General features: G+C 37.1%; 1 protein-coding gene across 2 annotated transcripts; it reads left to right on the forward strand.

Moving 5' to 3' along the window:
• The first annotated feature begins 110 nt into the window (after positions 1 to 110).
• On the forward strand, positions 111 to 10,154 carry LOC139117058 (uncharacterized). Of its 2 annotated transcripts, none has more exons than XM_070679893.1 (9): positions 111 to 173; positions 1,021 to 1,231; positions 1,998 to 2,122; positions 2,482 to 2,648; positions 3,042 to 3,168; positions 3,668 to 3,765; positions 4,233 to 4,352; positions 4,695 to 4,837; positions 6,566 to 10,154. In XM_070679893.1, the coding sequence occupies exons 2-9, from the start codon at positions 1,035 to 1,037 to the stop codon at positions 7,194 to 7,196; spliced, it is 1,608 nt and encodes a 535-aa protein (XP_070535994.1). In that variant the 5' UTR covers positions 111 to 173; positions 1,021 to 1,034; the 3' UTR covers positions 7,197 to 10,154. The 2 variants fall into 2 exon arrangements, with proteins under 2 accessions (XP_070535994.1, XP_070535995.1); XM_070679894.1 differs by lacking the exon at positions 111 to 173 and adding an exon at positions 336 to 729.
• Positions 10,155 to 14,290: the final 4,136 nt, after the last annotated feature.

The raw sequence follows: 14,290 nt of genomic DNA on the forward strand, positions 1-14,290 counted from the left end.
TGTAATAAAATAGAAGAAAAAATAATCTTAGTTGTTTTATTTCTCTAGAGGGAAGGTGTCATTAAAAGTAATTATACGAATGTACGAGTTGCAGATACAGTTATGTGTCTGTTGAATGTTGAAATCGAGGCTGGGAATCACCCTGCAACGAATGCGTCTTCCCCACAAAGCGTGTGAGTATACCATTACTTACTATGTCTTTTGCTTAAAGCATAATTCGCGATCACCATTTTGCAGGAAGACGTCATATACGGTCACATGCTTTATTGCAAAAGATTACATTTTGCTTGCATCACCTTTGGTTCCTTGACGCTGTGACCAGATTCTGCACCCACGGTTTTTAGCTGAGGCCATGGAGGTAGTAGGAGCTACCTCCATGCTGAGGCCAAGACCTCAGCCCTGCGTACGTAACTTCGTAAGATGCTGTGTGTTCCCGGCATCACACACGTCCTCTTACCACATATATAGGCCTCCCAATGGTGGGAGGCCTATAGCCGATAACACACAGCCCTGCCACGCAGAGCATTACATCCATGCGCAGAGCTAGCCGAAGCCTTATGTGTCACTGTTTGCACTGTGGATTGACGCACTGCAACCTAAACATTTAGGTTGCAGTGGCGGGCATATCGACCACGGGATCGATAGATCGAGCCGAAAATCAATCTATTTAGCAGACTACCCAGCTAAGGAGGGCCTGTTCAGCCAATGTCACTGTCTATGGCTGATGACGTTAGTCTTATCATGGAGCTACCAATCTTATCTAGTACTTTAGCGCTGTAGCTGTAGGAGGCAGCATACCTCAATTGCATCAAGATCACTGAGAAGTTAGTCTGTCACACGTGTGGTAGGTTCATACTCAGGTCATTTAGGTAAAAAAACAAAATTCACCCATGCTCGGACCATAGACTAGAAGTGGTAGAGATTTTATTATTATCTACCTCCATGCACACATATTAGACCTAAATAAAGTTCCACAGTGATGACATACTAACCAGTGCATTGCTCTCTTCTCCATATCAGATTGATTCATAAGTATGAAGGTGGCAATAGAAGGATGTGCTCATGGTGAACTGGAAAAGATTTATGAAACCATAGAATATCTTGAGAAGAAAGAAAACATCAAAGTTGACCTACTACTGTGTTGTGGCGATTTCCAGGCAGTCAGAAATGAGTCAGATTTGCTGTGCATGGCTGTTCCACCGAAGTACAGACAGATGTGTTCTTTCTACAAGTGAGTCATTGAGTCTAAGAGAAAATGCAATATTTCCTTCATTTAAATAGGTGCACGGTTCTTTCTAGCTGTAAGTGCTTTCACACTTTGCTAAATTCGGCCATAGACAGTGGAGTGAAGTCTTCTGCTGTACTGTTTATGGTTAAGCATAAACCTTGACATAAAAGAAAACATCCATCTATTGCAGTTTCCAAACTTGGATATTCTAACAGTTGTCAGGACTGTGCCTGTGCGAGTTTCTTGTTTACGAACAATGCATGCCATTACGTGCACGATATCTAGATGCATCTCATCATCATAGCTGCAACATTTAAATTATACGATGTAGATTGTGACAGACATGTTTTAACTTTCATCAATCACCATCATTCATCGGATACAGTGTTTACATCGGTTGTATGGGTCCCACACAGACTTTGAGCGCAGTTCCGATGACTGTATCCGGTTAAGAGGCTCTGAAATATCCTAAAGAGGTGATACTTCATACTTTTCAAAATTATTTCAGTTGATGATAAAATGTCCTGTATCATCCTATAGCATTTTCATTTACTCTCTTCACATACTCTGTACATTGTACATTCCCATTCGCTATATACATGTATATACCCATGTAGCAGTGAGAGCCTGTGGAATGAGTCACCGTCCGTTATCCATATTTTATTGCAACCTGCAAGCTTATGAAGGGACTGTGAAATTGCCTACGGTCTTGCAAGAAGGAGATTCAATATTCAACATCTCTGACCGATAGAACTTGTCATGATTTCAGATACTATTCCGGAGAAAAGACAGCGCCTATCTTGACAATATTTATCGGTGGAAATCATGAAGCATCAAACTATTTAGCAGAGCTTCCCTACGGGGGATGGGTCTGCCCAAACATTTACTATCTAGGTAAGAACATGTGTCAAATTCAGTCAGGTATTTTGAATGTTTTGTCAGTGTGTGTAGATATTCAGGCAAAATTTAGAAGTTTTTTGGACAAAGGTGAACAAATTTGTTATTTTGGTGGTGGTGTAATATTGCAGTGGAATTATAACAGTATACTGTAAGTTTTCATACAAGTTCTTTAATTGGACGGTTGAATGCACACTTTGTTGGATAGTTGTATTGTAGTGATTGTGGTGAAAAGACATAAACTGTCTTTTCAACAAAGTACATGGTTGTTAAAATACTCATGATCACTAACATTTGACACCTTGTTGTTGAGAAAATGTCAAAATTAATTTTATGTTCTATTTTGACATCTGCAGGCTATGCAGGCGTGGTCAACTTTGGCGGTTTACGTATTGCAGGCATATCGGGGATTTATAAACATCACGACTACAAAAAGGGACATTTTGAGAAACCGCCCTTCAGTCAAGACACCGTCCGAAGTATATACCATGTCAGAAACTTAGAAGTTTTTAGGTTAAAACAGGTAACATTTATGTTTTACACCCATCTTTTTTTATTCAAAAATGATACTACCATGCTTCACTAGCAAATTTGTCAATCTAATGGGCCATTATTGAGACATGTCCATCGACCATCATATTGCAGAGAATGAATAGCAAAATGCGTGATTCTTTAAAGTCGTACATTTGATTATTTTGTGCAGGGCCTTTGTGTGATGAGACTATCACATTTGTTCCAGCGTCACTTCCACTGCAAATACCCATTGCGTGGCATTCAATCATACACATGACATACGTAGAATGCGGCGTGCCAACACGGTGAAACATTTTACCGGTACATTGAAGAAATTAATCATGGTTGTGAATCAGTGTCAGGTTGAGTTTACAGCATTTTAATATTTGAATGTTTTTTACAGATCAAGCAGCCGCTGGACATTGTGATGTCACATGACTGGCCGAGGGGAATATACACATTTGGAAACTCAGATGAACTTCTCAAAAAGAAGAGATTTTTAAAGCAGGAAGTCGAGTCTAAACAATTAGGTTGGTACAATTATGGAAGCCTATTATCAGTTCTGATATATCACCCTCATTGCAGTGTTAGACATACTGCTCTTGTAGAGGTCTACACAGCTTTTAACTCCTTGAGCACCAGAGTCAATTTTTGTCCCTTTTATAAAATATAATCAAGTAATTTTTTTCCAGATTTTTGCCAAAATTTTGATGAAAAAACTGTAGCAAATAAAATATGTCTATTTGGTCCAAAATTATCAAGAAAATTACAGAAAAATTTGCAAAAAATGGTAAAATGTTGTACTAAAATTTTGGTGGGAAAAAAATTATGGCACCGAAAGGGTTAACAGGTGATGACAAATGTCTGGTGATGGTTCTCTCTGTGCAATCTATCAAGGCAGCCTAGAGATTTGACCAATTTTCTTACAACTTGTAGTTGTGCTGCACTGTAAACAACTTTTTTGTCGTTTTACTGTGTCGTGTCTCGATAGTTGTTGTCACCGTGAAAACTTTGTGGATTATTTCACAGGAAGTCCTGCTGCAGAAGAACTGCTTCATTCTTTGAAGCCATCCTACTGGTTCTCTGCCCATCTACATGTCAAATTTCCTGCTTTAGTTCAACATAAGGTAAGTGCTTTGTTCTTTCCATCACCTAGGCCAATTATTTTGGACAAAGACTGTTCACTTAGGCAGTATACAACTAGATTTTAAAAATTGAAATTTCTGAAAATTTTCCATTTTCTATCGTTAGTTTTAACATGGCCGTAAATTGTTTTTTCATCAATACACATTAAGTCTTGTGTAGGCTATTGTACAAGTAATATCTGCTGCAAAGAAAATTTCCAAATAAGATAAATTGAAATTCATTACTTTATTGTTGATATAGAAAAACAGAGGAAAAGCAGAACGTGTATTTAAAAAGAATTAAAAATATCTGGAAAGCAGATAATTGAGTTATGTCTTGACAACCAAAATTTTATAAATCATACTGCTCATACAGCCTCGGTTGATTGGCTGACAGTCCCTCTATCATAAAGGGTCCATGATTGGCTACAAGACAAAACAAAGCCATAATAACATTTGTCTTTACACAGACAGATGATGAAGATGACGCTGATGATGAAAGCTGCGTTGACAACGGGAAAATTAACAAGAAAAAAGTGACAAAGTTTTTAGCACTGGATAAATGTTTGCCTCACAGAGACTTTCTTCAGGTGAGAAGCCAAGCAATTATTTGCGTTAAAACCTGTTCACCCCCCCAATTTCCTGACAGTAAGTCAACAATCACCATCAATAACAAAAGGTTTGGAGCAAACCATGGTGTTGACAGGGTTGAAAAAGCAGGAAAATTACAAAAAATAGATGCTTTCAAGCATCATTTTTCAAAAAGTCCTTTTGTATATATAGGTGTTTAAATATATCCATGTTAGCAAGCAGAAAAACATAGGATTGACAGTTCAGTCGTGTAGAAATATGTTTCAAATGTTATTGTATTTTTATGATCACCCTCCAACCTCCCTCCCTTTGTTGTCTTCCTTCCTCCATCTACCCTCCAGGTCGTTGACATACCTCAAAAGACCGATGGACCAAATGAATTGATGTATGATGAGGAATGGATAGCTATACTCAAATCAACCAATCACCTCCTGCGTACTACTCCTCAAGCCATGAACATGCCATTTCCTGGGTTACAAGAAAGGTATGTAACTGGTTAACAGCTCCCGAAAAACTTGAGAAGATCATATGCACAGCCCTTAAGTGTATTTCTTAAACAGGAAACTGACCTATAAAAGAGGAATGATAATAATAATGAATATGAAAATGTTAGACCTACGTTTTTGCCTTGACTCGCTTAAATGCTGTACATTTCCATTGCCATAATATGCCTTCAGTGCCGGAAAATTCCTGCCAGATCCCAGATCCAATACACATTCATAACTTATGTTTGGTACAGCAATTTTACTACATTGTGGTAGCCAAGTGGTTCAGAAAAAAAAATATTTTCTCAAATTTGTGTGTAACCTTTGTTTTAAAATGGCACCCTGAACAAACTAATGATGCATTTTACACAAAGCGGCCATTGCATTCCCAAGAATACCTGTGCATTATTCACTATAATCAGTCAACTCATATGTTCATCAGTTAACCACATCTAGAAACAGCTACCGGGTAGAATAAAGATGGGTTTTTGAGTTCAAGAGTCTCACAAACATATGAACTGTTACTCTTGTGTTTCGTCCATGACCATGAAAGTGTTTGACATATGCCTGATACACATCATGAAGGTGACTGAAAGCTTTAAAGTTTTGCAGACACTTCATCCGAAAAAGGCACAAACTCTTCTCTTTCACAATTAAGAATAAAATTTAGGGTCACTCTGCAGGTGTTTGGAGTACAACAGGAAAGTTGGAATATAGTGGTTAACTTTCAGCAGCTTTGAAACTCACAATACAGTCACTGAGCTCCCCAAAGAATATTTTATAGTATTTTATAGTAAACACCTATTGCCTGGTCATGAGGGCTATAGCGACCGTCTATTACCCCGAGGGGCTGTGTATTACCAGAAACACATCGCTATTCCCCGAGGCCGTAGGCCGAGGGGTATAGCGATGCGTTTCTGGTAACACACGGCCACGAGGGGTAATAGACGAGCGCTATAGCCCGAATAAAGACCAGGCTATAGGTGTTTTATAACACACCACATGCTCATGTTGTATTGTTATATAGTTTTTTTAATGTGTTTTGATATTTTGCACCGCGACAATCCATTGTGACAAATTTACTGGGCGATGTACAGCGCTTTCAGTTGTACGTGGTACCACTTTCTTTCAAAAAATATTCTAAGCATACCTAGCTAAATCCTAAGTTGCACTTTAATCTTTTCCGTCGATGAGCTGTTCAAGTTCCTACGCCGTTGAAATGTTGGAAAATGTTGTAAAATCTGTTTTCGAGAATGTGTCATCACCTATCCCGGATGCACATCACATTCCAGTCACCCGTCATTGTTGCAAATCTGCAGACGACACTATGGTCACGTGACCGGGCAATTTTCCAAATTTGGTCAGAACTTTTTTCCCTAGGGAAATAGCTGTTCAAAAAATACCCTCTGACGTCACTTTTTCGATCCGATGGGGACTAGACGTATCTATTTTCTCGTCACGTGACGTATTCTGGCGAATCGCGACACGGAATGAGCATGTGGCGTGTTATAATATGTTTTATTCCTATTGGCAGCCAAAAACTGTACGTATCACCATATCTTGTCAAAAGATTCAGTACCAATGTCAGATTTGTTTGATACCAGACACTTTACTACTGTTTGTCCAACATAGTTTCCTTAAATAAGGACAAGAAATCATTCCTTATTCTGTAGAACTCTTTATACATTACGTGAAACATTAAACGAAGAAATCATTTTTTCCTACAGATGGGATTTCACAGTCACCAAGGAGGAACTGCAAGCTGTCAGAGAAGACTGCAAGGGAAATTTCTTAATACCAGAGAATTTTGAGAAAACTGCCCCTGCCTATGACCCACAGGAAATGCCTGAGAATAAATGCATAATGATGCCCTATGGATGCATCAGTCCTCAGACGACGCGATTTTGCGAGACTTTCAAAGTTACAGACCCAAATGCTGTGAATTGCAGCAAAGATGCGGAGAAGACGCTGCCACAGAAGGCTGACAATCCTGATGAAATTAATGTGGACGATGATGATGATGACGACGACGACGACGACGACGACGACGACGATGAGAGCAGTTCAAGTGAGGTCGAGAGTTCAGATGTCACCGACGACCTCATGACCCCTGACATGTCTTCGGATGAGGTCAAAAAATCTGATGAGTACACAACCACAGAAGTCTCTTCATCGTCGTCACCCTCGTATCTGACAGATGAGACATCAACAGGGACACTGACTGAGTCATCGCAGCCGGATGAGCCTTTACCTGACATAAAAAGAACGCCCGAGGACGAACTCTGCCATAAAGGGCCCAAAAGATTCAAGAGGAGAAATCAGGCAATCTATGAAAAGAGGGAGGAAGACTCAGATTAGTCGCATGATAGCTATGGAAAACCTGAGGAATTTAGATACTTTCCAACCAATCCACCCCTCTGATCCTTTCCATCGATTGAACTAAGTCTGTGGAAACTATGAGATGTGCCAAAGTGTGAGCACGAAAGGTCTAACATTAGATCACAGTCCCTTCACACAGGAGGGTCTGTGATGAGATATATGTACTTTGCTTGTCCATTGCAAGTTCTTGTTCTACTGCCCAAGGTATGTTAAAACACCTACAGATACTATCTAACTTGTCAACACATTGTGTATATGTGTAAAATGCACTGTTATTGTTTACATTCGAATTTTAGTCCAGACCACTTGTTAACAATCACAATGCAGTCTACACATATACAGGCCGAGTTGACAAGCTAAAAATTGTGTGTATCTCAACATGCTTCTGGAAGTAGTATAATAACCTGTAAATGACATTAACAACAAAGAAAGTGAAAAAATTATCAAAATATACAGCTAACTCTACTGTTACAATGGTTTGTTCCTGACAGTCAGTCCAGTAAAAAGCTGTTGCTGATCGGCATTTGTTCTTTGTTCACCAGTTAGGAAGCAGAGATGTCAAGCTCACATCAGACTTGCCCCAAGTCTGTACGCGGGCTTATCAAAACAGAGTGAATCGAAGTAATAAACTTCAGCAGAATGTCATGTTCATGGTGTGTTGATTGTGAAATTGAGGTGATATACTTTGGCAGACTGTCAAGTACATGTAGATAGTAGAATGAACTGTTTACTGGCCAGGCAGTAACTAGTTGGCCAGTTTAAGCCAACATGTAACATAAAAAGAAATGCTATGGGCAGAAATAAACATCTTTGTTCTGATTTTTTCCAACAGCCTGTATATGACCAAGTTTCACAAATAATTTTTAAATCTTTTAAATTTCACGTTCAGTGTTTTGAAAATGATTCAGTTGCTCTGAATATAACAGGAAATTAATGAAATATGCAAACAGACATGAATAATTGCCAGCGGCAAAATTTATTTCTTGTTAATGTAATATTTTCAACCTTACTGTCAAATGGTGAAACACATTGTACAAAATATCAGAAACGTTTAAGTCACTGTGTGACAAGTTCGTAGTATCATTTGACCTTTTTCGTCAAACTGCCATGTACATTTATGTCAACTTTTTAGCAAAATTATTTCTTGACTGTCGATATCAATAAAAGTCTGCAAGAAATTAATCGACATTTTTAGATAAATTTGTGTGAAAATTATCTTCAATTTAACATATCAGTGACAGTCACATTGACTTTCAATGGAACATGTGCATTTTTCCAGCCAGGTTGGATATTGTATGTGTTTGTTTGTGTTACTAATTGTTTAATTCCACCATTACAGAAGAAGCAAAATGACAATGTTCTCAACAGTGTAAAAAACCAGGAGGGCAACCAATTTAAATAACAATTCATTATTTGCATATTCCTTTGTTCTTATGACTTCTTTTGTATGGTTATTAACATATGAATGGATTCCTTGAAAGACAGAGGGGAGGCCAACCCTTCAAATACACCATTAGACAAGAAGCAAAATGCAGTGTTCTCCATAGTGCAGAAACCCTAAAGGATGATAAATTTACATGACAATGTACAATTTGCCTCTTCTTTTGTTGTGGAAAATGACTTCTTTTTTATGGTTATTAACATATGAATAGATTGGTTGAAAGACAGAGGGGAGGCCCAACCTTCAAAATCCCCTTGTGAACTGTGAACTGCATTAGTATCTTAAAGTTCATTGTGAGGTTGTATCAATAATATGATGGCCTGTCTATCAAATGATGGGTCCAGTCATTTCCATGATTGTAATCTGCATGTCCCAGGTGTGCCTTTCATAACCCTCTAAGTTTCTAGAAAATTGTTATATGGCAGGGCATAATCCCACAGTGCTCGTCTGGTTGTTGTGATAACAGCCCAGAAAAGGAAATCAAGTAAAAAATTAAACCTTCTTAGTTTAAACGCCAAGGTTTCGCACTTATGGCACTTCAGTTTGACATATCAAATTTGAAAACTACAAGACAAGTATTTCCAGAATGGATGTTATGACCAAAAATGAGAAAACTGGCCACAAAAATTAACATATGCAAAGTTCTTTATTATTTGGACCAAGGTCAATGAGGTCATGCCAAAGAATCTAATACAATACTAAAAAGCCGATAGACAAGTTGTTTCAGAAGGAAAGATGTTAAGTCTTAGAAATTTACATTTGCATATTTCAAATTATTTGAACAAATATGAACATGGTAATCTCTCAAACACTACAAACTAAATTTGAAAGCTATCAGACAAGCCAATTCAGGTAAGATGGTATTCTGATAAAATTAATTCTTGCCCTAAAGTCTACCGTGCAACTTTCATCATTATTTGAACAAGTTTGAAAGAAATGGCCTCAGAAAAGTTTTTTAAGTTTTAACCAAATGATAAAAATAAATTTTGACAAATCTAATTGCAAAGTTTTTATTAATTGCATCAAGTCTGAATATTCACATTCGGATCTGTAGTGCTTGAGATTTTGACTTTTGATGATTTTTGCACTTTTAAAGTTCATTTTCATATAATTGGGATGAGCATATTCATGTCAACAAAATCACGTCCTCTACCCATAATGCATCTTCAAGCAAAATACTGAGATTGTACATGTAGCGTTTTACATACTACATACATACATGCACACACATACATACATACATACATACTCATCCATACAGACAGACATACATACATGCATACATACATATGTACACACACATAGGCACACAAACACATACATAGATCTGTACAGACAAAGACACTCATCTATTGACTGCTATTGCTAAATGTAAGGGACTCGGCAAATGGGAGGTATAAAGTGTACACATTGACAATGGAGTACTTTTATCAATGCAAGAAACCTTTTCCGTGAGCTTGTTTTTAAATGAATAAAGCAGTGACTTATTCAACTGATCGGTATTTCTTGATCTTATGTCAGGGGTGTACGTGTACATGTCTTGAATGCAGAGAGCATGGCACAAGAGCAAGGAGGCAATGTACATACATTCTTATATTTATCTACAAGACATACAGCAAAATTTAAACATACAGTCAAGGCCAAGGTGCATACACTCAACACAACTTGCACAGAAAATTCACACAGATCAAATATGCATCCAAAATACATTAGCTGATGCTAATGTATATGTTCATCGGAAATCATGTAGTGCATGGCTTTAACCTATTTGTGATAGAAAGAAGACGGTCGCTTGTATTTAAAGTCAAATAATTTATTTCCACTGTCCATTATTGATTTCACTCAGGGCAGGGACAGAAACAGTGTGCTGCTATTAAAAGCTGTATAGTTCTGCAAATGTTCAAGTCACCAGATATGAACCGAAAATGTTTACGTGTCTTAGTATATATCGCATCAAAACTTTTGCCACAAGTTTGCAATTTCACATCATAAACAATATTCACCATAGACTAATACCAAAAATCATTAAGTATGCAAATATATAATTAGCTGAAATGAAAAAAAACTAAAATTTCCTTGACTTCTGTCATTGTATCACCACTTTATAAAGCAAGTGTAATTGCCTTTGCTCGTCCTTCAAACTTTATATGCCAAACTGAAAGCTCATTAAATATGCAAATTATAAATTAATTGAAGCAAAAATGCAAATTATCTTTTACTTCTATTATATAAAATTATCATCAATATACATAACACTTTTATCAACTTTGATCAAGTCCTTTCAGTTTCGAATGTTCATTCAAATGCATAGTAAATTTCATGAACTTTTCTCAAGTCCCTCCAATCTTGTGTCGCTAATGAGGAAAGTTTTGTAAATATGCAAATTAGTAATTAGCTGACATAGAAATGCTAAAATACTTTCAATAATGTTATTTCATAGTATCTTCAATGTACATGGTAAATGTGGTCAACTTTGATCATGTCAGTCCATTAATATAGCCCCGATTTGGAAAGTTCGTTAAATATGCAAATTAATAATTAGCTGATCTCAAAATGCTAAACAACTTCAGTAAGGTTATATCATTTTTTATCTTCAAATATACATAGCAACTTTCGTCTTCTTTGGTCGAGTCAATGCAGATATCTCTTATTATCAAAGTTTATGAAATGTGCAAATTGGCAATTAACTTTCATCTCATCCTTAAATATCTTTCACGGCTAGGCTGATATATCCAAGTGTGATCAACATTTGTTGCAAATCTCATCAAATTGTGTGGAGCCGTTCTCCATGTATAACAATTTTTTTTCTAAAATTATTAATTATGCAAGTAAACACACCCACACCCACTAAAAACTATCATTTCTTTCTATTTCCAAACAAAATATATGTACTAGATTTGATTCCGATCTGATCAGCCGCTCTTGAGATATCGCACCGACAGACAGACCGACAGGTAGACAGACAGACATCAGTACGACATTAGCTCACTTGTGTGATCAGATGAGCTAAATATGGCAGATGCGCCTTTTCAACGACAATTGTGTGTGGAAGAGGGTTCTTTAAAATCTGGTAGAAAGGCCTTCCGGGTATTTCACATTACAAGCAAGCTTCTCAGTATCGTCCTATGTGCACGTAAAAGATTAAGGTTTTAAAATGTACATTTGCATGAGATTAATTATTTTTAGCTGTATTCGTCAATTTGGTCAAAAACTCATCAAATTGCTCCAGTTTTGCAGGTAGTATTTTTCTAGATAATTTTATCATCCACTTGTCCGGTAGTGTCCATCTGTTTGGCTCGCTATTCGGTTTGTGTTCCTCAGCCGATGTTCTTATGCACGCAGCATTGTCTGTGAAGCTACCTTTGTACATTGGATAATTGCATCAACTTATGAAAACTTGAGATGGACGAAGTCAAAGATGGAAAGAGGATCCTGTTTTTAGGCACAAAGAAAGGGGAGAGTCCTCAACTTTTGCTCAAGCAATTACGGGGAATCAATCTGTTTCACGCACCAAGTTATTTAAACCCACCAGTTCTCTCCTGGTTAATTCTGTCCTTGACCCCAAAATCTTGATTATTTTGCCAAAGTGAGGCATTCATGGTCGTAGGCTACACTAGTTGTAACATAATATTTGTTGATGTCAAACGATTATCTGATGAAAAAATTGTAATCATTTATCGACCATTCAATAATAACTGAGTCCTTGAAATAAATTCATAGGTGCCCGCGTATCGAAATACATTTTATATCGAGGCTACGGTCAAATTACCGGTCGCAATAAATCGGTAATTTACACCAGGTAAGTCTGCTCTAATCATATTCACTGGATTTTAAACATTATACATCAACTCCAAATGATCCAAGTTAATGAGGCATGAAAGCCAACTGTTGCTAAGGAAAATTCGTCAAATCCACGAAAATAAGATTATTTGTGCATTTATTGACCCGAAGATGCAAAACAATGGCACCAAAACCGAGCAGACGCTTGGTTGCCGGTCATGGAACGCGTGACGTCATAGATATGCAGATTAGCACAACATGTTTTTGAAAAGATTAGGCCACTCCAAATTTGCTCAAAATTCCGTGACATTTTACTTAGTGATACTGGACATACTCATTCACCCCCGGGCATGGATTTGGTCAGCCGTGAAGCAAACACTAAGTTTTGAAATGACAAAGATCTTCTTCGTAATTTTGTACAATTTTTAATCCTATTCCTGCCATATTTCAAAAATTATTTATAATTTTCTAAAACGCTTGCTTAGTCTTATGTACCATGGTGGTGTCTACAATACTACCGAAATTCATTTCAACAGATGGAAGAATGACCGACTTGAAAGCTTTTAAAACATTTCCACAACAACAGAAGGCGTTAGTTTGAATGTGCGCGCGCAAGTTTTAACGTTTCAAAGGTTAGGTCCTACATGTTTTTAAATGTCACCATGTTTCTAAACCTTTCAGTAACACAAAGTAACAGGTCGCAACTATGAAAATGTAATAGTGTTGATTTGTCACTTCAATTTGGCGCCCATGTACATTTGCACTGTTATTCCATGTGTACGGTACTTTTCAGAAATTGTGTTTTGGGACAATTGTGTCTGGTTTGCCGTGCATTAACTCTCGTACACAAATGTATATATTCTTATTATTTTTCAAAGTTTTAACGAATAATGATAACTTCGCCTATTTTGTTTTCAGAGAGAATGCAACGCCCGAAGTGTCAAAAACCTCATAAAATTTACCGACTGAGATTAATTTTAATAACGAGTACTTATATGCAAATCGGATATTTCACAACGACATGCTCAAATGTCAAACCTATCGCTCCAAAAGGCCACTTTCAATTCTATTAATGAGAAAAGGCAAACTCCAATTTATTTTACATACAACATTTCTTTGCAATCTGTTATTGTAGCATATTTAAGCTTTAGAATACCGTCTGTCCAGCTCAAAATCATGGTCATGCTGCTGGTTGAATGACCGAATAAAGGTTAGGTTCGTGCCATTAGATATCTCAAGGGGGCAGTCGAACTTGAAATACATGCGCAGTGGCAATCGTCGCTTTGGCAGATTGCTGCTTTCGCAAAAAAATTACACATTGGCGGAATTGTAAAATTTTGAAACTACAAGCCAAATTCTTAATATGCATATATATACATGAAAGATAGTTTAAACACTAAAACTGTTTGTTTAATTTTGATCACCTGCTCTCGTTATCGAATGACGCCTAGTTTATAAGATGATTAGCATATGCGAACCTGCACGCGAAACAAAGCATCGAAATATCACAGATATGGTCGCCAAGGGAGATACACGTGATTTGTAAACTTACCAAGCTTTAATGGACATATATCGATCAGTAGAGCTTACAGAAATGTGATATTCATTTCGAAGAAAATAGACTTTGAATATTCATACATTTTAAGGAATATTCTGACGTATTTCATTGAATTCGATATTCGCATGAGTTAAAATTTGTGCACCCTGTGATCCCGGGAAGGTACAACCCTATTGGTCATATACATCAGATTTTGACCTTGCTGTCTAAATTAACCATACGTTTAATAGTTGAAAGAATTCCTGTTGATCATATTTAACTTAATTGTTTTCACATTGCGTTACAACTATGCTT

This window comes from Ptychodera flava, chromosome 18 (assembly GCF_041260155.1).
Source record: "Ptychodera flava strain L36383 chromosome 18, AS_Pfla_20210202, whole genome shotgun sequence".
Lineage (NCBI taxonomy): Eukaryota > Metazoa > Hemichordata > Enteropneusta > Ptychoderidae > Ptychodera > Ptychodera flava.

Coding starts and splice junctions, on each gene's coding strand:
- LOC139117058 (XM_070679893.1), top strand. CDS start 1,035: ATGAAGGTGGCAATAGAAGGATGTGCTCATGGTGAACTGGAAAAGATT. Junction 1,232..1,997: donor CAGATGTGTTCTTTCTACAA/GTGAGTCATTGA, acceptor TCATGATTTCAG/ATACTATTCCGGAGAAAAGA. Junction 2,649..3,041: donor AAGTTTTTAGGTTAAAACAG/GTAACATTTATG, acceptor TGTTTTTTACAG/ATCAAGCAGCCGCTGGACAT.